We start from the raw sequence: 23,132 nt of genomic DNA, 5'->3' as shown, positions 1-23,132 counted from the left end.
TTTTAACAAACAGAAAGCACATTTTTGTGCTTTCTGTTTGTTAAAATCTCCATTCCTCCTGTCACTCAGTATGATGTGTACTGTGAATTTATGTCATTAAGATTTATGTGAGGGAAAAGCTTTAAATTATATTATACTTATAAAAAGCCATAAGCTTAATTCAGAACAGTTTACTCTCCACTAAATTCCCAGTTTGACCTGCTGCCTTGCCACAGAAAACTTCACATTAATAACTGAGATTCTCAGTGAGCTTTTTCTGTACTAGAAAAACCTTGTTTTATCTGAAGGTTATTGTGCTTAGAATGAAACAACTCATTTTTTTTCTTGAATAAATAAAAGATTTTATAATGAACAACATAGAAATTAATGGACAAGAAAAATATAAATATTATACTACGAATAAACATTTTTGGAATAAGTACAAAATGCAAAAATTAACAACAGGGGCTGCAGTTGATATATCACATGAAGTCTGGTATAGTGTGTTGATGGATTTTCCAGAAGGTTTCCAGGCTCACATATGGAAACATACAGTACAGTCAAAAAATATATGAGGACAGTGATATGTTTTTCAACTTTTTGGTGAGTGTTCTCATGCACACAGTGTAAACTGCACAGACTCGCAGCCTCTTTACTCTTGGAAGGAACTGTATGTCCAAAAATGTCTATAATTTTACACACTTCATTAAAAATTAAAGTTAGCATGTTCAAATAAAATTAAATGTCATCACTTTAACCTCATTGTAATTGTTTCAGCACAGATTCATTGTGCTGGAGTAAAGAACCACAACAAATCTGTCCAAATACTTACAGACTGCACTGTACCCAGCTTCCTGAACAACACTGCCATTCATTCCATGAAGATAAGGATCCCTCTGCTAAATGGATATGTATAAATATTTACCTTTATGCAAACATGCAAATCAGTTTTTCTTGCAAAGTGACTCTGATGTGAAGGAATGTTGGCCAATCTGATGGAGGTAAAGACATCCAACTCCTGGACTGCTGATGTAAACAGTAGTAACTGGACCCACCTATCCTGTAACATTTATGTTTTTTGCTGAAGAGCAGAGTTTAAAATGTTTTGGTTTTGTGGTGCAGCTTTGTGCTCTTGCCTTTCAAAGGTGACAAAAGAGAAAATGTTCAATCAATCTACTCCGGCAGCAGGTCCTCTCCCAGCTCTTCATCTGCAAAGTCGTCATCCTCCATGCGCTTCTTGGCTCCAGTCTTAGGTCTCTCCATCTGAGGCCCCAGTGGGTCCACATAGGACGCGTCTACATACAATTGGAACAGAGGATTTACTCATTATAAAATGTCCTGGGCCCTGTTTCCTGTTAAAAAACAATCTTCAAGTGTTTGTACAAACACTTAAATTTGTGGAATCTTGGAAGAAGTTTTAAAATCACAAGTGGCAATACCACCCTACACAAACACTCAGTTACAAGTAAAAGTCCTGCATTCAAAATTAGTATGAAAGTCTTTTTTTTTTTTAAGCATCATCCCTCATTTTACATCAAATGTCAGTCTGTTTATGATAAAAGTATAGACCTAAAAATGAACAAAAACAAAAACAAAACAAAACAAAAAAACTTTGTTTTTGGTTCCTTTTGCAGGTTGTAGAGCTTCTTAAGATCCTGCTTGTCTCCTTGAGTGGGAAGAAGTCACTCTTGGATCTATGATCACTACTAAGAGTATTGTCATGAGAAACACGTCTTAAAGGTCCCATATTCTATAAAGGTACATGTTTGTGTCTTTTTGATTATAAAGCAGGTCTAGGTTCTATATTAATACTGTGAAAGTATCAAAGCCTCAGTCCACAGAGAAATGCACACAGCCTGTATTCAGAAACTGAGCCTTAAAATGAGCTGTCAGGGCTTCTGTAACTTTGTAATGTCACAACTATACAGTCACCGCCCTCAGCCAAGGCCCACCTGGACCCACTATGCAGTCTTGCAGGATTTGGTTTCTCTGAGTGTTTACCTGAAATCTGCCATATTTTTATTCAATCACTCAGAAAACAGTCAGGCTCAGAGTCTCTCTTCTGATTGGCTCACCGACCTGTTGTTACTAGAGCTCCAGAGAGAAGCCTGAGAGAGGAGATGCAAAATTACATTGAGATGGTTTTTGGTTCTTAAAACCACAAATATATCTTCTTATGGATATCAACACTTCAAATAAAACACAGGAAAAGTGTAAAATATGGGACCTTTAAGCTTAAGAAGGTATGTTAGGATGAATTTAACGATCATCTTAACCTTTTTGGAAACAAGATCTTAATCTGTCTATGAAGAATTTCCAGGTAGTAGGTTAACTCTGAGTACTATCCCAAAGGAAAATGGATTTGCTATTTAATTTTTCTCCAAGATGAAAAAAATGTATATTCTGACTGTATTGTACAGTTATCTTGGCATTTAAAGTCCCCTTATTTAGCATTTATACAAACACTTAAAACACTGTTTGTAATGTACTAATGTATGGAGTATAGGGACATTTTAAGTGGTTGTTAATGTACAATTACATGAAGACAAATTATACATTTATTTTTTTTACAATTACAACTGAGTTTTGAAGCAGTTTGCAGTTTGTTTTGCACCAACAACCACTTATGAGAGTCCAAAGGAGGAGTAATTGTTGTTGTAAACACATTATTAACCACTATGACACTCACCTAGTTCTTTTGGGCTGCTGGCCTCATAGGGCTCATTGGAGGCAGGAAGTGACCTCATCTTGGCGCTCAGCCGCTCTCCTTTAGTGCTGTTGCTGCTGTGGCTGCTGTCTGCACAAAACACATACACGGTTGAATTTAGCATATTGGTCATAATCTGCATCAGTTGTTCCGACACAGTTAAAAGTGCTTAATGCAGCTCAAACCTGGACCAACGTATGTATATTATGTGCATATGACAGGTGCTGGGCTCTGGACGTTTTGACTTTCAAAATTCAAATTTTTAACACCTTAATTTCTGAAGATTATGAACTTATTTTTAACACACACTGTATTCTGAAAACTGAGCTATGCAATCATTCAGCAGAAGAATATTCCTGAATGAAATCACAATTCATGCAGTAACAGCTGACCAACAGCTGTCAGATATGGTGTTAGAAGCTTCCATTAGTTTCAAACCCACCTGGATAAACTCAAAACAGCACAGAGGTCGAACTGAGACTAAGCTTCATTTTTCTCACTGTCTGAAAAGTTAACATGAAGATGTGAAACTTTCATTTCACAGAGGCAGTAAGTATGAAAAGTGTGTGCGTGAGTATGGGTGTGTTGAGGCTTTTTTTATGTCTTACCCCCACAGCACCACACCTCATGCTCCAAACTTCTTAAATTGAACTGATTTAAAACTGAATGTTTTAAAAACCTTCAAATATATAAAAGCTGACATTGGTGTAATATTTTTTTCAAACAAGACATAAGCTGTTTGAAATCTTATGAGTATCTGAATCCTGATCCCATACACTGCCCTCAAAAATGTGCTACTTTCTGCTAACAATCCCACAATACAATGTGCCACATTTTATAGATGCAAACATTTATCATTGAGAAATTCTTCAGTCGATGATGCAGAATGATGATGATCACTATGTGTCTGAAATCTCAGTTTACTTCGCACTGAGTGAACTATTGCGTTTCCATTACATAGGGAGCAGTGAATGATTTCACACAGCTATAGTGTCAGTGTTTGGGTGCTTGGTTTATATTTTTACCACTCTGAGTGGCAGAAGCTGAATGTTTCAACCATTTTTCCATTACTTTTAGCCATACACTTTACTTCTTACTTTCATTTTTTTTAGCCACTCTCAGTCACAACATGTGGTGACTTGGGTGTTTGGGTGGTGAATCTGGCAGTTTATTTCTTATTGTCACAATAAATATGGTATAGATCAGCCTCACACCAGCCTGTCTAAGTGCCCTCCCAAACGCAACTATGTGAAGAGTTTTTGGTAACACTTTACTATGAGCCCCACTTTTTAACATTTATTAAAAATATATGAAGATTTAATTAATGGAAAAATCCTTTATTGTCCAAGTATGTTTTTAAACACAGGGACACACACACACCCACACACAGGAGCTGTGGGCAGCCACACTGCAGTGCCCAGGGAGCAGTAGCTGGTTAGATGCAGATCAGCTATGGATGTTGAGGGAAATGCTGTAATATCATCCATTTACCAAAATGCAACTGGTTCAATCCCTGCAATAGTCCTGCATCCTTCTTGAGTGCCCTTTAGCCAGACAGTGAGTAACAGCACTGGCCCAGCTCTCTTGTGCTCTTCACAGTGTAATGAATATGCTGGAGAACGTGTTTATGTTCAAGACTCAGATGGCAGACTGACAAAGCGCTCCAGTGAGCTGAAGGATAGACATGATTACAGACAGCAGCCCACATCTGGCTGCCAAGTAGCCCTGGAAACTGACGAGAGCAATGGCAGAAAGCTGAAAAACAGGAAGGAGAGGGAGGCCCGATTTCCACCTTCCCTCACAGTCTCAAACATCTCACATGAGGCCTCACAAACTGCTGGCAAACTGAAGCCTTGACTGGAAAATGGACTTTTTTTCTCCCATTTCTTTCCTTTCCTTGGAGACTCTCAGGGGCATTTCTCTTTTATAACACACAACTGGGAGACACAGGAAAGAGGGATGACACGACAGGTTGAACGCCAGACCTGAAATTAATCGTGTGCATCACTTTCCACAAGTAAAGGGGCAATGAGTAAGTTTCACACGCCTCCACAGCAAGAGTGGCCATAATGTTTTGATCAGGGTATCAATGAAGCCAGAAACTTTTATAACACACTTTCCTGCTTAAAATTATTTGGAAAAACCTTTGGAAGATTACATGAGTATAAAAAGGCTCAAATATAACCTTGGAAAACAACAGAGGCAACCCTACACTTAATGAGTTCATTTATTTATACAGTGAAAATAATATCACAGAAATACTAAAGGAAAAACTAAGGATCAGCACATTTTGACACACCTTTGATTCACATGAGAGAATGACGCAGGTTTGGATGCATGAGAGAACAAATCCTCAGCCTTGCCAGGAGAGACACACACACACACACACACACACACACACACACACACACACACACACACACACACACGATTTACAGTGCCGCAAATATACATACTTTACAGAAAAGAGGGAAAAATCTCAGGTGCACTAGAGGTTTTCTCAAATATCTGAGAGAGGTTTGGTCGATCCTTCCCTCCTCCTCTGTGGGACGACTCAGTGCAAACACAAACCACAGTCCAAAATCACAGCTGCCTGTCAGAAGAATTCTAGACCAGGTTCATATGTTTTTGACCAGAACACTATAGTTGAGTTTCTTATCTTGTGTCTTTACCTTCGGAAAACTGGCCAAGGTCACTCACTTCTCCAGTGTCCTTTTTAAACTCAGATAGTTTTAAGTAGTAAAAGGCAGCACTGACTTCTTTCACAGTAAGACTGGGCACATGCATAGTTTTACATTTACATTTAGTCATTTAGCAGACGCTTTTTTCCAAAGCGACTTACAGAAAGGGGAACAATCAAGGTTAAGTGCGATAAGAAGTGTTAGCGCAGCAATAAGTGCTAGTGACAATTCTTTAAGTGTAGATTTGCTATGTAGTGCTAGGAGAGAAGGTGCTCTCTGAAGAGCTGGGTCTTCAGGAGTCTTTTAAAGGTAGAGAGGGATGCCCCTGCTCTGGTAGGAAGTGGTAGTGCGCTCCACCAACGGGGGACAACGTGAGAGAAGTTTTATATATCATAGTACTGATACATATCAAATAGTTTTGATAGTTATGATATAACATGTTTTTTCTAATTTTTTTTTCACACTGTATGATACTGCTGTGGTTAAAGGGAAGTTCAGCCTAATTATTTTCACTTTTCTAATTGAATTGTTCCATCCATCAACATTTTCAACATTTCTACTGATCAAAGGTCTATTAAATTAAAAGTGAAAGTAATACGATTTTTCTGCTCCAAAGTACAAAATGAGCTGCATCTGCAGAGAGTTTATGTAATTAATTTCTAATAGTTCAGCTGATCATAGTTGGTAAAGTCCCAAAGTTGTGTAAATTCCATTTAAATTTAAGGTTTCAAAGACAGCAGCTTACTGTCCTTGTGTATATACACTGATACAAAGTGGGCGCAATTACATTTAGGCAGGACAGAAAATGAAGAATAGTCTAACAGAATCCACATAACACCTTATCTTTCAAGGACCCTGTTAAGATAAAATACAAATTCTCAGTTTCATTCTTGAGGTTCACATTTATCTCAGATGCAACAACTGAGAAATGATCGGAATGAAACTAGTGAGCTCTACTCTTCTGAATCTGCATGTCTACGTCTCTTATGAACAAATGGCTAGAAGCGCAATACTCTACATGTTTCATTCTATAATTTTTGAGCAATAATCTTACATACCTCTCCCTGAGTCCAACAGTGGACTGAGTTGTTTAGACTCAGATTGAGATACTGGGCAGCAAAGAAGAAGCACAGTTAGAATACAGATGGAGATTGGAAGAGCCAGAGAAACAAACTGAAATAAAGATTACAGAGTTGGACTGAAAATCACTGCACACAGACAGAGAACCAAAAATAAAGAGGACAATATGAGGCAGTAAGTCTGCCATGTGCAATGAGAGCATGCCTTAGTAAGAAAAGTAAGAAAAGAGTTTGGGGTTTTGTCAAACAACTTGAAACTGTCACAAAAAATATTAGGGGATATGAAAGATTGAACATATGAGGCAATGTTGAAAAACCTCCAGTAACAGTTCGTTTTAACAGATCCAGTTAACAGCTCTGGCACTACAAAACTATTGGACAATAAAAACACTTAAGTTGGGGGTTTTCTAAATCTAATTTATCAGGATGCAGGGGAATAAAGGGGGTCTTGGCAGGGTGGAGCAGCATGAACATTAACAGGTGTCTGATATATATATTTAACATATATCAGGACACTATGGACGTTCAGCTGCACAGCAGAGCAAAGCTGGGCCTCGTTACAGTTTTTGGCAGCTCTCTAGTTTGTCTGGATTGCGTTTGAAATTTGCTGATGAGCCAGCTTTCCAGTGTCGGAGCCAGTCTCGAGTATGTGTCTGTGTGTGTTGTGGATCTGTATTGAAGGAGTGCTAAAACTGCAAAGGTTTGTCTTCTCAGGTGGCCGCTGTGGCCTGAAGCTCTCGTGGTGTCGGGCTCCTAAAAAGCCGACACTGTCACTCCACTTTCATCATTACACATCTCAACTGACTGTTCAGACCTACTGGAAAAGAAAGCTAGAGGAGTTGGCTTTCATAATTTGAGGAGGAGAGAAAGATACCATACCTTATCTGTGTTCATGTAAATCATACAGAGCCTGCAGGTCTACCTTAATCCTGATGCACTAGCAGCAATAACATTTGGTTTGTCATATTGCAAATGCTCTGGTAACTTCCAAAGGGCTAAGTTTTCCTTTTGATATCTTGTTAATAACCAAATATTCATGCCAAACATCCTCTTTTATAATGAAATTATCTTAAAGTCGTAATGGAACAATGCTTAACAAAACGACTGCTCTGAAACAGCTTCTTAAGGCCCCTGAGTTATTACATAAAACTCAAAGACACGATGCAGGAAATCAATCAACCAAGGTGGACTGTAAATCTGACCCGTAACCGTGTCTGACTTGTTAGAGACCCCTTTGGATGTGTAGTTGTAACTTTCCAGCAGTTCCTTTTATGGAATTAAAAATGATGAAGGGTTTTCAAAAGGACGTGACTACAGCCTTACTCTACTCAGGACTCAGTGTGATGTATAGAGAAGTACCCGTGACGCTGGCCTTCTTAGGAGAGGTGAGGACAGGTGTGGAGATGCCCACTGCCCAGCAGCGTGTGTGAGCAAGAGATAGGAGAGAGAGGAAGTGGTGACATACATGAACAAAAAAACATTGAAATGGAGGATGGGCTACACAGTATTGATTATAAACTTTGATTCTAATTAAAACCACCCTATATAAATAAATTACCTTTATGACAAAGCATTTTTAAGTGTTGCAATGGTTCTATTATTGATATGACAACTAGTTTCAGTTCAAATGCTAAAACAACACTTTTACAAATCCTTTCTTTGAGGAATATAAACATATTTTTTACTAAGATAAAGATAAAATGTCGATTTAACACAAGCAACTGCACAAAAACTTTTCAGAATAAAAGACTGTCTAATTTTGGTTAAATGATGATTATGATGAGGTTTGAAACATAGGCGTATCAATATTAAACATACATGCATTCATGCTGATGTTAAGGACTCTCGATATACAGGTGATGGTAAAATGGTGGCAAAATGGTCACTGTTGGGTTTCTACACACTAACTTTGGTCAAGTCCCCACTTCTCCCAGATGCTAATCTAATTTCAGGATTTTGGTTTGTACTGTTAGACGTCAGCAATCTAAAAAACAAGTGTGGAAATGGGTGTTCAGTATATAAGACAATGTGAATGTACACCTAGGCACAGTAGGAATCATATATGTTATGGTGACTGACTCACCAGCACTCCCAGCGCTGCCTTCTCTGCCTTCTCTCCGACCTCTGGCACTGCCTTCCCGCCCCGACTTTACCCTCTGCAGGAAAAGAGAAGGAGAGAGAGCATGGGGGAAATTAAGATCAAATTTGCAGACATGGAATAAATAATTCTAAGCAGAGTTCTCAGTGGTGTTTAACTTGAAATGAAAATATATGTCTTTGCTATATACAGTTTTTAATCAGTTTAGGTTTCGAAAGTGAACTCCAAATGAAAGTGCAGAGGCATTTTATACTAGACTAGACTAGACTGACATACTTTTGACATACTGAGCCTGTGCTGCTATTTGCCTCTCTCTCTCTCTATTTGTCTCTCCTTCTGTGTCTCATAAATAAGTCTGTCTTACTGGTATGAAAACTATTTTTGAAACCAATACCACCTAACACAAAGCTAATAGGATTTGACATTTAGATATGAAAAAGTGAGTATAAATATCAAATAATCATGTCTTGTGTTTCCAGTTTGTTTGGAATAAACTAGAAGGGGAGTCGACTGCAAAAACACCAGAGCAATGAGCATTTGGCAGTAAAGGAGACAAAAATAAAAACTAGAGACCATCCTATGATAGGATCACAGCATCCACGATGTCCGTCAGCATGTTGACCTTCCCACCCATGAGTGCTCAGGAGTTACTACCATGTTATTACATGACTAAATCTGTAATCTTGGATCAGACTACAACCATCTTTAAATTCAGCCTACACACCTGTAAACTCTCATTTCTGTATCTTACAGGTTGTGACAGTATTGTAGTTGTCCACACATACTTGCTAAAGAACTCAAAATCTCCTCTGTGGTAGATCCTGCTACAGTAGGTGGACAGGACCACATATTGCCATGATGCCCACACACACACACACACACACACACACCACACACACACACACACACACACACACACACACACACACACACACACACACACACACACACACACACACACACACACACACACACACACACACACACACACACACACACACAGGTGAAAGGTGAAAACAATACCACACCCATTGACGCAGATGGTAACAAGAACAGGGGAAATACCATGAAGAAATAACACTTAGCATAAACACGACTTCAGAAAGAGCGGTGATTTAATCTTCATCATGTATTAGTTTTTGGCTCTAATCATTTTTTCATTCATCATGTCATAAACTATGCATGGGTAGGATTAGTTGTTTTTTGCTGTCATTCACTTCGGACCTTTCTTGGATTAATGGCTCTGCCTGTCCCTCTGTAAAATGTTTCTCTGTTCCAGCAGCGTCTCTGGGCTGATTTAAGAGCAGCTGGTTGTGATTTGACAAAGTCATCCATCTCATCTGTTCCTGGCTCTGATAAATATCTCCACAGGACCAAGGCACACGGCTCGGATACTCTGAATCTTCTGACTCCACACCACCACCAGTTTTGTAGTTCACAGGCCTATTAGCTATTTTGGGTGTGGACCTTAAAGTCTGAGAGCCGGCATAGATACAATATGGTGAAATGCAGCTTTCATTTAAAATTATGTGATATCTGAAAAAAATATCTAGAGCTGTGGAGCTCAAAAGAAGTGAGGTTACTAGTCCTCTGAGCCTGCTCCTCATCTCTGCTTGAGGCTACATTAGCCACTGCTAGCATAACACACTTCACAGAGTTGCATTGTGAGCAAGGTAGACATGTGAGTTTGACAAATATAAAGACCAAACATCTCTGGTTCTGCTGGATTGACTTTGATCCTTTTTATGTCAACTGTTAATCATAAGTCAGTGTTACAGAAGTGCAACGCCAATTGGTGGAGTACTCTTTTAAGACAAGAAGGATAAGACAAGATAATTGGAACTGAAGAGGATGTCAGTTTGAAGGATACTGAAGCAGGTCCTGTGGGATAACATTAAGTGTGTACAGATTAATATCACAAATGTCCAAACAAATCAGATATAAACAGACTGTGCTTGCCAATCTAGAGACATACATATGTCTCCAATTATTCTAGGTTCAGATCGATAACACAACACAGGTTTCATCTCCACCATCAGAAAAGCAATAAACAACCCAAACAACTGCATGCAGCATCAGACCTGTGAATAATTCTCCGAACACAACACCAAGTCCCAGCATTAGTATCAGCCAGGTGTTAAACAGCTGTAAAGCAACTGCTCTCCTCTCAACGTGGTTTGATTCATGGATAATCAACAGAAATGAAAAAACAGCTGCTTTTCATGCATATCTGGAGCTGCAGTGACCACTGACCGACTTCATGGCAAAAGGATGTATATATTTTCAGCAAGTTCTTGTCCAGGACAAGACGATAGGATGCCAAGACATCGGTGAGGAGAAGATGATCAATGAAAGCTCATGAAAGGTCTGCACTATAATGACTGCAAAACAAGCAGGTCAGCTTTGAGAGATTTATCAACAAAATTAATGTTAAATCATTAAACTTGGCTGCTTCTATAAGGTTAGTTTGTATAAGTAAATCTAACAGAAGTAAACATACTAGAGATATTTCAAGTTACACATAAAACACGTTGAATCATTAGTGAGTTACATCTTTAGATGGATCTGAAGATGGTAATTCAGAATATTTTTTTTCTCCATTTTCGTTGATTAAGTCTCAATGTTGTGGTTTTTCTGCAGAACAATATCAATACATCTACTGTCAATTAAACACTGTGGGTAGCTCTGTGACATCCTCTACAATGGATTTTCTGGTGATAAAGTTTGAGTTCTGAGTTTTATCTGTGCACTTCCTGTAGTTCCCTACATCTATTCAGTGATGTCAATTACAGAGGTTCCTGCTAACTACCAACCTCTCATTCTGTTTAATCCAAATGAACTACAAATGTACAACACATAACTTCCTATGTGATATGTTTTCCCAAGAAAGACATGTGTAAAAGCTTTTATAAGCTGCCTACAGGATGAATTACTATCAGGATGCAGCAAATGGTGATAAAAAAACAGCAGAACATATACTTATTTACATGAAAAAGCTACAAACAACTATTATTAAAATAAACAGTAAAGGTGTGACAGCCAAGAGAGATATACCTGTTCTCTGATCTCCTTCATCTTCTCCACCTTCTTCAGCCTGGTGGCATATTCTTGGACTTCCTTCAGTCCCATGTCTGTGCACAGCCTCACCAAGAAACGCAGACCTGAACACAAACATAAACACGGTTTCTATTTCCTTTACACTTCAGGAGTGTCAAGAGTTCTGCTGAAAATTGATTAAGAAACAGGATGAATTACATTCCACATTTTCTGGAAACTTGCGGTGGATGTCTTTATACGTTTCCAGAGCCTTCTGGTAGTTTCCTGTAAAGGAAAAAGAAAAAGATCTATGTTAACAACTTTAACTAAATCCATTGCTAGTTCACTCAGCAAAGAAAGGCTCAGTCATTGCTTCTGAAACTGTTAAGGTAAACAACTGCTCTCTTTCGCACACTTACCTCCTCACAATCAATAAAGACACAACCTAATTTCACTACATGTTATTTTGCAGTGCAATGAAAAATAACAGAATCATTCTCACCACTTCGTCTGTAGCAGCTTGCCACCATTAACTGCCACTTCACCTGTGTTGGTCTGAGCAAAGAGACATCCACTCAGTATTAACACATGCGTACTTACCAAGTTTAGTTTTTTTTTTTTTTTTTTTTTAAAAACAAAGGAGAGAAAAAAAATCTGAATTAAGCTGGAGAGCAAACATAATCAAATAATCTGCCCTCTTTCTTCAAGTAAAAAAAACTATTTCCAGATGAGAACAACCTTCATGGCTGATGAAATGAACAATTGAAACAAGATGAAATAAGAAATGAATCAAAAAGTGTAGAAAGGCATCATTTCCCAGATATTTCTCAACAACTCTTGGGACTTGTCTTTACAAAAAATACTCTCTGATTTTTTTGTCATGGTGTTGAATATGATGCTGAAATTATCATCAGATTTGTTTGGTTTGTTGCTTATCATGGTGTAATCTTCTAAAGCACTGTATCTACTTGTTACTCACTGTATGAGTGTGGCTCTTTCAAAGTACTGAATGGCCTTTTCACAGAACTGAGTCTCGATGTAGTATGCTCCAAGCCACTCAATCACATCGATGTTGGAGGGGAAGTACCTGAAGGACTTGACGACAACACAAACCAACAACATTAGAGCACTTAAAAAGGTCTTTTGCACTGCAGGAACCTATTGACCCGCAACATGTACCCTTTGTGCTTCAGGTTACGTGTCAGTAAGTTCCTGTAGTGGAAAAGGGGCTAATAGATAACCAGTGCTAAAGTGTTAAATTAACTAATTAGTCAGTAGACAGAAATGTATTCAGTTATATTTCTTGTACCTCATAGTAGTACTGGAAAGCCTGGGACTTGTCCCCCTCCCCATCATGCAGCTCTCCCAGTTTGGCCAGTGCCTGGGGGTCAGTGGGAGTTACACTGATGACCTGCATCAACCACTCAATTGCCTGCTGGGGATCCTCCAGAAGCTCATAGCTGAGGCCAGTGAGTAAAGGACCAACAGATGCTCACATGGGGATAGATCTCTAAACAAACACCTTCCAAGCAACAACTACTGAGGTGCAATGGTTTGAAGCAGTTAAACCTCATAACACAAAGACAAGCACATTCACAAACACATAACAAACAAAACATCTTATTGGTAGGATACAGGTGGGCCAGCTGGTACATGACTTGGGCACTGTTCCTCAGAATGGCATGGAGCTTCAGGAAGCCGTCCAGAGCCTCCCCCAGACGATTCAGTTTCTTATAGGTTAGACCTGGTACAGGTGGAAGCGGACAAAAACTGTGAATCAACTTTTTGACTCTTGCCACTTAAACACCTATAACCAATATTTTCACAATCAAAATGTTTAAAAAGACAGTCTGAAAACAATGTGTCAGTGTGAAAGGTGTCACTTGTAGTGATGAACCTGCAGAGAATAAGCATCTGAATCTGCAGCTCCCCTCAGCTTTACAGAGCTTTACAGTGAGTTTCAGCTCAGTGTTCAGTTGTCTGGTCAACAACTTTACTGCTTTGGTTCACTCACAGCTGTCAGTGTTTTCAGCCACAACATGCACCTGCTTCAGATAAAAAGTTCTAAAAACCCACTGTACACTACCTGCTTCAAAAAATAGACAAAGTTAGAGACATAGCTGTTGAGCATAGTGGAGCATTTAGCAGCTCAAGAGCCAGATGTTTCCCTCAGGAGTTAGTGGAGACCAAAAACAGATAAAAGACAATGAATATTACCGGGTGGCCAGAAACACAACTTCAAATGAGTGATAAAGTTGCTCCACAGCTGCAGGATGTGTAAATACGCAAATACTTGCTAAAAAGTTCACCATGTCAACTTTAGAGCTGATATGTTAGTACTGTGTTCACAACTGTGAATCACATTAAAACCAAGTCTAATTAGTGGCCTTTACATTTCTCTTGGGATGTCCACGATGGTCAAGAATGAATGAAAATTGTACACTTGGTGTTAAGGATATTATGGGAAAGTTCCATCAGTGTAAAACTGCTATAACATAAATGCAGGTGTTACCCAGGTTGTAGAGGGCCTCAGTGCATGAGGAATCATTCCTCAGTGCTTCTTTGTAGAACTCTGCAGCTTTTTCATAGTCCTGTTTGAAGAACACGGTGTTGCCCTTGTTGATGAGTGCTGCTGGGTTGTAGCGATCAGCATTCATGGCGAGATCAGCATATCGGTCAGCCTGGTCATAGTCCTTCTCCTGGTAGAGGGTAAAGGTCAGAGGGAGGCATCTACTGGTAGTAGGTTGGTACAGAGAATAGAGGCCTCAATTCAGCCGTCTTTACAAGCGGACTTTAAAAATGACCTCGACAGCAAACATCCACTGTGCTGAAGTGTCCTTGAGTACATGGACAATTTCATAGCCTGTTTTTTTTTTTCTTTAGTCATTTTCATTGAAGAGTCTTACCAGGAAGTAGAGGAAAGAGAGGTTGGTGGCTGCAGCGCTTTTCACTCTGCTGTCCTTCTTCTCAAATGTTTTCAGGGTTTCTACTGCCTGATAAAATATTTAAAAAGCCATTAGGGAAACATTTTACACTGGCTTTCTTCTGTTTTATTATTATGTTATGGTAATAACTATGGTGAAAGTCAGTCTCCCCAGTGTATAACACACCTCCAAACATAAAAACCTTTCAATTAAAGAGTTCCATACTTTTTCCAGATACTAATTCAATTATGAGGTTTATTGGTTAAAAAATGGGTACATTTCCAATCAGCAAATATTAGAATATATCAAATGTATAATTATGTGTATACTGGAAAACCAGATAAACCAAATCAGTGTATGAACCACAATAAAAACAAATCAAATGCAAAATTCTTTTGTGTGAAATCCCTTCATTTTCATGTTCAATTGGTTGTTATGCCATTGTTAGCGTGTTACCGGGGAGATTTTCCAAAAGTATTAGTGAGTAAATGTTATCATTTTGACAAACCACCAGCTAAGCTACAGCTGCACTGATGCTGCAGCCTACACCACCACCACCACCACCACCACTGTCTGTAGACAATCTATAAAGACCACACACATGCATCAGGTGTAAAGCCTGTGAGTACAAGACAGTTGGCTACAGCAGTTATGATACTGTAACCAGACACACTTTGGAGATGCTCAGTGTCAGTCCTCTCATGTTAGCCGCAGACCAGCTCCACTGGCACAGCTACAGCTCCTTTAGAGCTCACTGGTATATCATTGGTTATAATTTCCTTTCTGCCTCCAGATTTTCCTTAAAGGTCTGTGGGTTTTACACCAATAACTGCTTCTCCAACATTTCTTGACAGTGCTGTTATTTGGAAAAGGCATGCTTAAGTAGTAACATGCCAAGAAAAAAACCCAAAACAACTCAATCTAAATGCGAACATGGAAACTGAAAGCACACATACCTCAACCTTAAGCATGCAGATGGGAAGGAAACAAGACAAAAGCAAGAGAGAATGGAGGATAATGAGACGGGGAAAATTAGAGTCTGACGCTGCTCTGCTGAAACAGCCTTAGCAGGAGAAAACTGACATATGTAAACTGCACTGGCCAATAACTGTACAGAACCAGAATGTTGTAAAAAATAAACATAAAAAAGATGGAAAAATGTTTTAACAAAAGGATGACACAAAACAGATCATCCACATATTACACATGTTCACAGGGAAATACCACTCATTGAATAATTTATGACGGTAATAGCTTCTCTGACAGAGAGGCTGTTCAACCTCTACAGGGTGAAAATTCAGAGAACAATTATCACACAAGTCAAGGTCAATTTGGAGGTAAAAAGAGTGGTATTGCCCTTCATGCTGTGGAGACTAACACACTCACCTGGTTGAAGTCCTTCTGTCTGAGATAGGTGATGGCTTTGTTGATCTCTAGATCATTGGCAAGCTCAACATACTGAGAGCTCTTCACCATGTCCACACACCTGAAAAAAAAACAAACAAACAAACAAACAAAAGAACAATCTTTTTGTATTATATCATACAATTTGATGCTTGGTACAAATAGCAAGTTGAAGTTGGAGTCTTCTTGTACATTGTATGCCCTCTGGTGTTAACAATATAAGATGGAAAAAACCCAACAGTAACAAACCAGTCAAATCCAGTAGCAAAGGATGTCTCAATAGCTGGAGCGATGAGCTTGGCTGCGGTCATAATGTACTTCTCAGCCAGGACTTTTCTATGCACAGAACACAGGGAGAGAAATTAACGTACAAAACCACATATTAAATCAACAGAATATTCTGTAATAAAAAACAAAAGAGTGTGCTGGTGTTTTTGGTAAAGAGGAGAAAGTGTCATTGTTTTGGTACAGAAGATGACATGTCAGTGCTTTGATAAGAGATCTTTCTTACAGGTCTCTCTCCATCTGGTGAAGCTTGTCGTTCTTGATGGCCTCAATAACCATATTTGAACTGGTGTCATCCTGAAAGAGTCAACAGAACAAGGTTTAATTTAGGATGTTTAGCACCATCTTCAGCAGTCACCAACACTGCATTGTAACTTTCAGTATTCTGTATATGGCCGGTTGTGACCTACAGAAGAAAGAGGAGTCATTTTGAAAATTGGATGATCTGACCTTTGGTTTTTCTTAGTCAATGAAAGGTTGGAGGAGACAAAATATCATTTACCTGCAGTCATCAACAGTGTGTTATTCACCCAATAATTAGCTGTATTTTCAGCCATGTAAAAACTATGCAACTGTGCTGGAGGATTTTTGGGACAATGTAGTTCATCTTTAGAAGTCTTCTCTGAACTTTTTTTCATATGAACAGACCTATTGCCATTTGGTGGAACACTTTTATGATCCTATTTAATTTGTCTGTTATTACAGGAAAGGTAGGAGGGGCAAGGTAACTTTATGATTGTTAAGCCTGAGAAGAAGTATGACTGAATAGTTAACATGTACAGTGACTGACAATAAAGCTGGACAGATTAAAAATAGAGCGACCCACATTAGATGGGATGTACTTGTCTTCATCATCAATGCCCAGAGGGACAGAAATGAGCTTCTGAAAGGCTTTCTTCATCCTCTCCCTATCACCGATGGCGTAGTAGCACAGGATGAGGTTGAAGCCCGTCTTGATGTTGGGGCTCTCACCCATAATGTGTTCGAAGGACGTTATGGCATCTGAGTACTGGCCCATGCAGACAAAGACCACGCCGATGTTCTGCATGATCTTGATCCTCATTTCCTTGTGAGCGTTGGAGATCTGATCCAGTGCCATTCGGTAGAACTTGATGGCTTTGGGGTAGTTCTTCTGTTTGAAGTAGATGTTGGCCATGTTGACTTTCAGCCGGCCTGGAGGAACAGCACAGAGATAAAGCGAAAACTAGTGCGATTGATGCAACAAACAATATGTACAAGTCACAGTATTTGCCAAGTATCTTTCAGCCATTGATGGTGGACAAACAAAAACATACGCTGACACAAAGCTAGAGATTAAGACAAACAGCTTGTATCTAGAAAGCTGGAGGACCAAAAGACTTTGTTCCAGTCATGTTTATACTTCTGATTAAACTGCTAAAAGCTACAATTGTTTGTATTTTTGTTCAGTGTGCTAAATATTAGATGCTTGTTAGTTACCAATCTTTTTTTCAGTGTTTTTTGTATTCCTATTCATATGTTGCAGTTTAAAAGACAATATTTATTCTTATTAAAACTATTTTGTTTTTTTAAGGATGTTGTAACTATGATTATTTGGTCTTCAGTGAGAAGTACCAGAACTACAGTAAGGAAAATCCTCTCTGGTTTTATTAGCATATTAAAAACACAAGATTTTCTATCCTGGCTGCTTTGGTGCATTCACAAGAACAGCCATAGTTTAAAAACATCTGTAATGAATGTGAATCTGAGAAGTCTGCTCACCTGCATTACTGAACATCTTGTTCTTCACAATGACCTGGTAGCTGTTTAAGGCCTCTGGGTACATTTCATTGTTTGCATACTGGTTGGCAAGGTTGAGCAAAACCTGGTAAAAACAGAAATGTTCAATATTTCTTAGTCAAAAATGAAAGAAACTGGCAACAAAGTTGGGACCATAGAAATTCATTTTGATTCATAGAAACTAACTTCAAACTGAATCTGTCTGCTGTGAAATGTGCCTGCATAGCTGAGTGGCTAAGTCCACTGGCTCCAAAGCTAAACATGCCTTGCTGGCCGAGGATCAGTCCCTGACAGATGCCTCCATTGCTCTCTTCTTCAAACATGAAAATAACCAAAAATCACTTAATGTGAAAAGAAATAGATTTCCTTGTGCTTTCTAAAAAATATTACTGTACGTACCGTAAAAAAAGGTCATAAAAGCTACATATGATATCATGGCTAAAGAACAATGCCCCATGCTACATACATTAGCTCTAAATAATGTACTTTGCAGTCCTGGGTATTCAGTGGATATTATCACAACTAGGTATTTAAAGAACTACAGTTCAGTTTAACAGGAGAAAACATTTGCTCTGCATAAACCAAAAAAAGCAACAAAAAAAAGGTTTCAGTGTCACTCTCACAGAGTCAAACAGTAGTAGCTTCTCTCTAAAGCTAACAAACAGACCAGCATGCAATGCAAATACTGTGCAGGACAAGTGTTAGAAAAACTCCTTCTCTCTCTTTTATTCATGCGACGCCACCTCACTTTGGAAACTGCAGGTACTCACTAGTTGAAAAGGAAGACACAACAACAACGAACCAGGTTTTTTTTCCCTTAAGTAACTAATAAAAAACAGGCTTAAAGTGGGATTTCCAAAGATGGTACTTTTAGCCATGTAATTTCAGACTATAGGAAGTAAATGTTCCATCATTTCATTTCCAGACACTGAAACAACCACTGATATACGGCAGCCTTACTTACTGAGTAGGTGAGGTCCAAATTGATATGGTCTGCATTGCTGGACTGTTCCCTCTGTCTGACCAGCCCTCGCTCCTTCCTCCCTGCCTCTTTGGCTTTTTCAAGAGCCTGTAGAAACACATGACACACACACACACACACAAAGTCCATAGGGAGACATGTGCATGCCCACACAAAGACACAAACCCACACACATAGGTCAGCAGAAGTGACACAAACATCCATGTCCAAAATGAACAACAATACCACACACCAGTAAAAATGTATCATTGGCTGATAAACATTGTTCATCTGCCAACACTGACAATTCACTTTTGAGAAAGTGTTTCAGTCATAATGGATTTCTGTTGCCCTTAAATGAATGATAACTCAATCTGTTGCAATCCTATTCTGATTCAGAAAAACTAATTCATGAAAAAGCACTGAAAATGAACTGTGTTTTAGCTGTCCACCTTTTTCAGGTTTAACAAATACTGGCTGATGAGTTTTATCACAGTGTATAATTTGATAGCAGGGGACTCAGATGATACAGTTTAACCTGATACTCAATCCAGTGTGCTGTAGTTCAGAGCTGACTCCATGAAAATTTAACCACTGTTCACTGCCTCACTTGCAGGCCCTTCTCTCCACATCCAAACAGCCATTTTTACTAAACACTATGTTAAACAATGCCAGACTCTGACCAGTTGTAAGGCTCCCATGCTCTGTGCCATGCAGCTCTCCTCTATCAGGTCATTAACTTTCTTCTCCAGGATCTTGATCTTCTCCTCAGGCCTGCAACACGACACAGAAATACAATGTGTGATAAAGTTGCTTCAAAGCATGAGCCTTTCTCCACCTGCTTCAAAAGACACGTCTATTTAGAGTCAGTTTTGTAATAAATTTTGTGACATGTACAGTATATTAGTAGCTCCACTATAAGATGTTCATCAAATGTTTTTACAATTTCTTTTCAAATAACAATTCTACCTAATATCAAGATCTTAATAGATTCCATACAGCACCAATAAACACCTATATAAAAGTTTTTCAAATGCACACTTGAAAATGTTGTGTTTGGATGATGTGGCCATACTCTTCATAGAAACAGTGAAAAACAGATATCACTTTAAAGAGTGACAACTCACTTGTCCTCATTGTTTGCTTCAAGTGGAGGTGCAGGGCCTCTGGCCTGGCCCAGAGGGTCAAAGGTTGAGCCTAAAATACAAAAAAAAAAAAAATGATTTGACTGTTACAATCTGTTCTTATATATCAGTTAATTAATAACTCATACTAATGGCAGGAGAAAAAATCCTTAGGTTTTTGAACATTAGAGGAAATAAAGAAATAAGGTAACACTCCTGCTAACGACACTCTGAGCCCCACGATGACACTGTCTCTGTACATGTGTGTCAATTCTTAAAGAATAACTTCCAAAAGCAGACACAGTAAAACAAGCAGCCACAGAATCCCAACCTTATACCTGATCAGGCAGTAATCCAAATCAATACATATGTACGTGGAGAGACTGATTCACTCCAATAGCTGTGATAGACAATTTATGTTTTTAATTTCCTTCAACTCACCACGGGTCAGGGAGGAGGTGTAACCTGCTGCTCTGACAGCAGTCATTGGTCGGGCAGCACCATCCTGTCACATTTTAAAACACAACAATATATAATGATAGCTTGCCTGATATTCTGCATTTTCAGACTTTTCACTTCAAACACAGCTAAGCCTAATGTTGAGCAGTATATGAGGTTGTTAGTGAGCTGTGATTACATATGTGATATTGGCCATAAACATACAAAAATTTGAAATCCCCCCTGTAAAACCTAAAACAAAACCTGTGTTGGTCAAATTAAAATCACTGCACATTACATACTGAGGAAGTGAGATTAAATACTATGAACTAATGCATACTAAAACCTAGGGTTCAGGACATCAAATGCACATTTGAGCACTCAATCCCTCTCACCTGCACAGCCCCAGTCATTGGTCTGCCCATCGAAGAGGTCATTGGGACCCGAGACTTCATGAAAAACAAGTATAAGACAGGTGAGAAAAATATAGGCATGTTCACAGGACAATATCTTTTATCATGCAAGTATGTGTCAAAAACCTGTTAATTTATGTTTAGGGTGACAAATAACCATCAATGATATAATCAAATATTCTGCCAATTACTACACCAATAGTTAATATAAAATAGTAAAAAAATGCCTTAACAGCTAATGGTTATATATTCAAACAGTCCAAAATAAAAAAAACTCAGTTTTCTATCACATATGACAATGAAAAGCATCCCAAAAAATCCCCACTTTTGAGAAGCTTCAGTTCCAGTGAGTATTTGGCATTCCTGCTTGAACAACAACTCAAATAAACGATTATTAAAATATCTGTTGCTCAACTAACCAATTACTGAACTAGCCATTGCAGATTTTGAAGTGTTCTACACTGTTGACTGGGTGAGTGTATACTGTTTCTTTAGATATGTGTTCTGTATCCTGCTATTTAATCCTGTAGATTGAAACAATGATTATCTTCAGTTGTACACTAAGACACTACAGTACTTAACTCCCCTGTCACACTGAGCATTTCCTCTCTCTTCTTCTCCCTCTCTTTCCCCATGCATTCATATCAAACTACTGCATGCAATTAATTAATTAAAGTGTCTTCTCTCTCCTGTAGTTAGTGCTTTTCCTCTCTTTCCTCATTCTGCAGGTGTCTCCAAAGCTGCAGGATCTGGATTTGCCACCACTAATCAACACTCATCACCACTATCATCATTATCCAGGTTCCCACCCTTTTCCAGAGATCAATTTCCAGGACTTTTCCAGGATGTTTTCGGTGGTGATCTAGCTCATATGACAGACAGGAATCACACCATACACCAAACTGTTCCTATCTGCGGAAATCAGATTTAAAATAACTAATGAGGAATGACTGAACGAGCAATGATTCTTTTCAGCCACTTAAGTTGTAAGTCGTCCAACCTGTACACATGTGATGTGACTTCAGTGTGTGTTCACGGCCAAACAAAACCGACAGCAGCCTTTTCAAAATACTGTCGTCCATGAACTAGCCTACCAATTGAACTTCAACATGACCCTGAACATAACTTTGCCTGAAAATAAGAGAATGTTGAAATAATTTTCCAGGACATTTTACTTTTTCTCTCCATGTGTTTTCCATGACAGGAAACCTAGTTAACTCTTTTCCAGGTTTTACAGAAACACGTGGGAACCCTGATTATTATTATTATTAACTGGTAAAAAAATAAATAAAAATTTTAAATTGATTTGTTCTGAGGTTATTATGTTACATGTTGTATCATCAAATTAATGCCAACTCATACTCATACAAAATGTTAGTTTGATATGATGATTCAAAAAAGTTTAGCTTTTTACAATATTACTAGAGTGGCAAGTGTTGTACGTTTTTAAAATCAAGTCTAGCTCAAAATGACTTAATTTTACTGTACTTACTCCAAATGAAGAAACTAAAGGCCGAGCTCCCATGGCAGTGCCGGGAAATTTGGCAGTCATCTGGCAAATTGAAGACATGACATTTTTATATGTTTATATTAAAAAACGCTGCAATTAGAATATCATTTACCCTCTCTCTCTCTCACACACACACAGACACACATTAACATCATAAAGTAGTCACCGGGGGTCTTCTTCCATGACTTGTTCTCACTGCTTGCTGGAAGCCCAAATCATTCTCCAACTCCTTGAATTGGTAATGATCAGTAAAAAAAAAAATTATGCACCCATTGTCCAGTGCAAAAGTAGACTTTATCACAAGCAAACGAATAGTTTCAAATAATATGTTTTGTTTCTAGCTCGTATTCAGCATTAATATTACTGTTAGTTACACTTCAGCCCTGGCAGGGGCTTTGAGCTTGGTAATGTAGCATAGTTGCTAACTCACCTCAGAGTCAAATGTTGGATTATAGTCGTTGTAACCCGAATAAAGGTCATCCTCCTCCAGGGCCAGATGCACATTTTCCATTTCTCTTTCTCCAGAGAGGTGGTGTAACGAAATGTTGATGAATATGTAAAATAAACGCTTATTTACGCGAAGTAACAGCTAAAACAGTTTGTTGTCGTTGTAGGGATTCAATCCCGGAGCAGTATGGGCGGGACGATTTGCTTTTCCAAGCCTCTGATAGGTTACTCACGCGTCAATCGTCAGCTAGCGTTAACACAATTGGCTGAAACTGATTTCATCCGTTG

General features: G+C 38.7%; 1 protein-coding gene across 7 annotated transcripts; it reads right to left on the bottom strand.

The window, feature by feature from the left end:
- Window positions 1-315: 315 nt before the first annotated feature.
- Window positions 316-23,049, bottom strand: ift88 (intraflagellar transport 88 homolog). 7 transcript variants are annotated; one of them, XR_011691492.1, is made up of 26 exons: window positions 22,828-23,049; window positions 22,564-22,626; window positions 22,380-22,439; window positions 20,870-20,923; window positions 20,478-20,541; window positions 20,040-20,109; window positions 19,596-19,686; window positions 18,916-19,020; window positions 17,934-18,036; window positions 17,020-17,366; window positions 16,420-16,490; window positions 16,158-16,244; window positions 15,885-15,990; window positions 14,487-14,573; window positions 14,093-14,279; window positions 13,216-13,324; window positions 12,890-13,040; window positions 12,560-12,675; window positions 12,083-12,135; window positions 11,800-11,865; window positions 11,599-11,705; window positions 8,530-8,602; window positions 7,806-7,856; window positions 2,669-2,776; window positions 1,981-2,087; window positions 1,137-1,274 (listed from the first exon to the last, which is right to left on the bottom strand). XR_011691492.1 is itself a non-coding variant. In XM_071481571.1 (25 exons), the coding sequence occupies exons 1-25, from the start codon at window positions 22,906-22,908 to the stop codon at window positions 1,153-1,155; spliced, it is 2,532 nt and encodes an 843-aa protein (XP_071337672.1). In that variant the 5' UTR covers window positions 22,909-23,049; the 3' UTR covers window positions 1,022-1,152. The 7 variants fall into 7 exon arrangements, 5 of the variants coding, with proteins under 5 accessions (XP_071337696.1, XP_071337672.1, XP_071337682.1 ...); XM_071481571.1 differs by lacking the exon at window positions 1,981-2,087 and having other exon boundaries at window positions 1,022-1,274; XM_071481581.1 differs by lacking the exon at window positions 1,981-2,087 and having other exon boundaries at window positions 1,022-1,274; window positions 15,891-15,990.
- Between the last annotated feature and the right edge of the window lie 83 nt (window positions 23,050-23,132).

Source organism: Trachinotus anak, unplaced genomic scaffold (assembly GCF_046630095.1).
Source record: "Trachinotus anak isolate AG129_WGS33_773 ecotype Australia unplaced genomic scaffold, CSIRO_AGI_Tana_v1 ptg000001l, whole genome shotgun sequence".
Classification (NCBI taxonomy): domain Eukaryota; kingdom Metazoa; phylum Chordata; class Actinopteri; order Carangiformes; family Carangidae; genus Trachinotus; species Trachinotus anak.
Note: the sequence above shows the minus strand (reverse complement) of the source record. Positions and strands in the feature narration are given on the sequence as shown.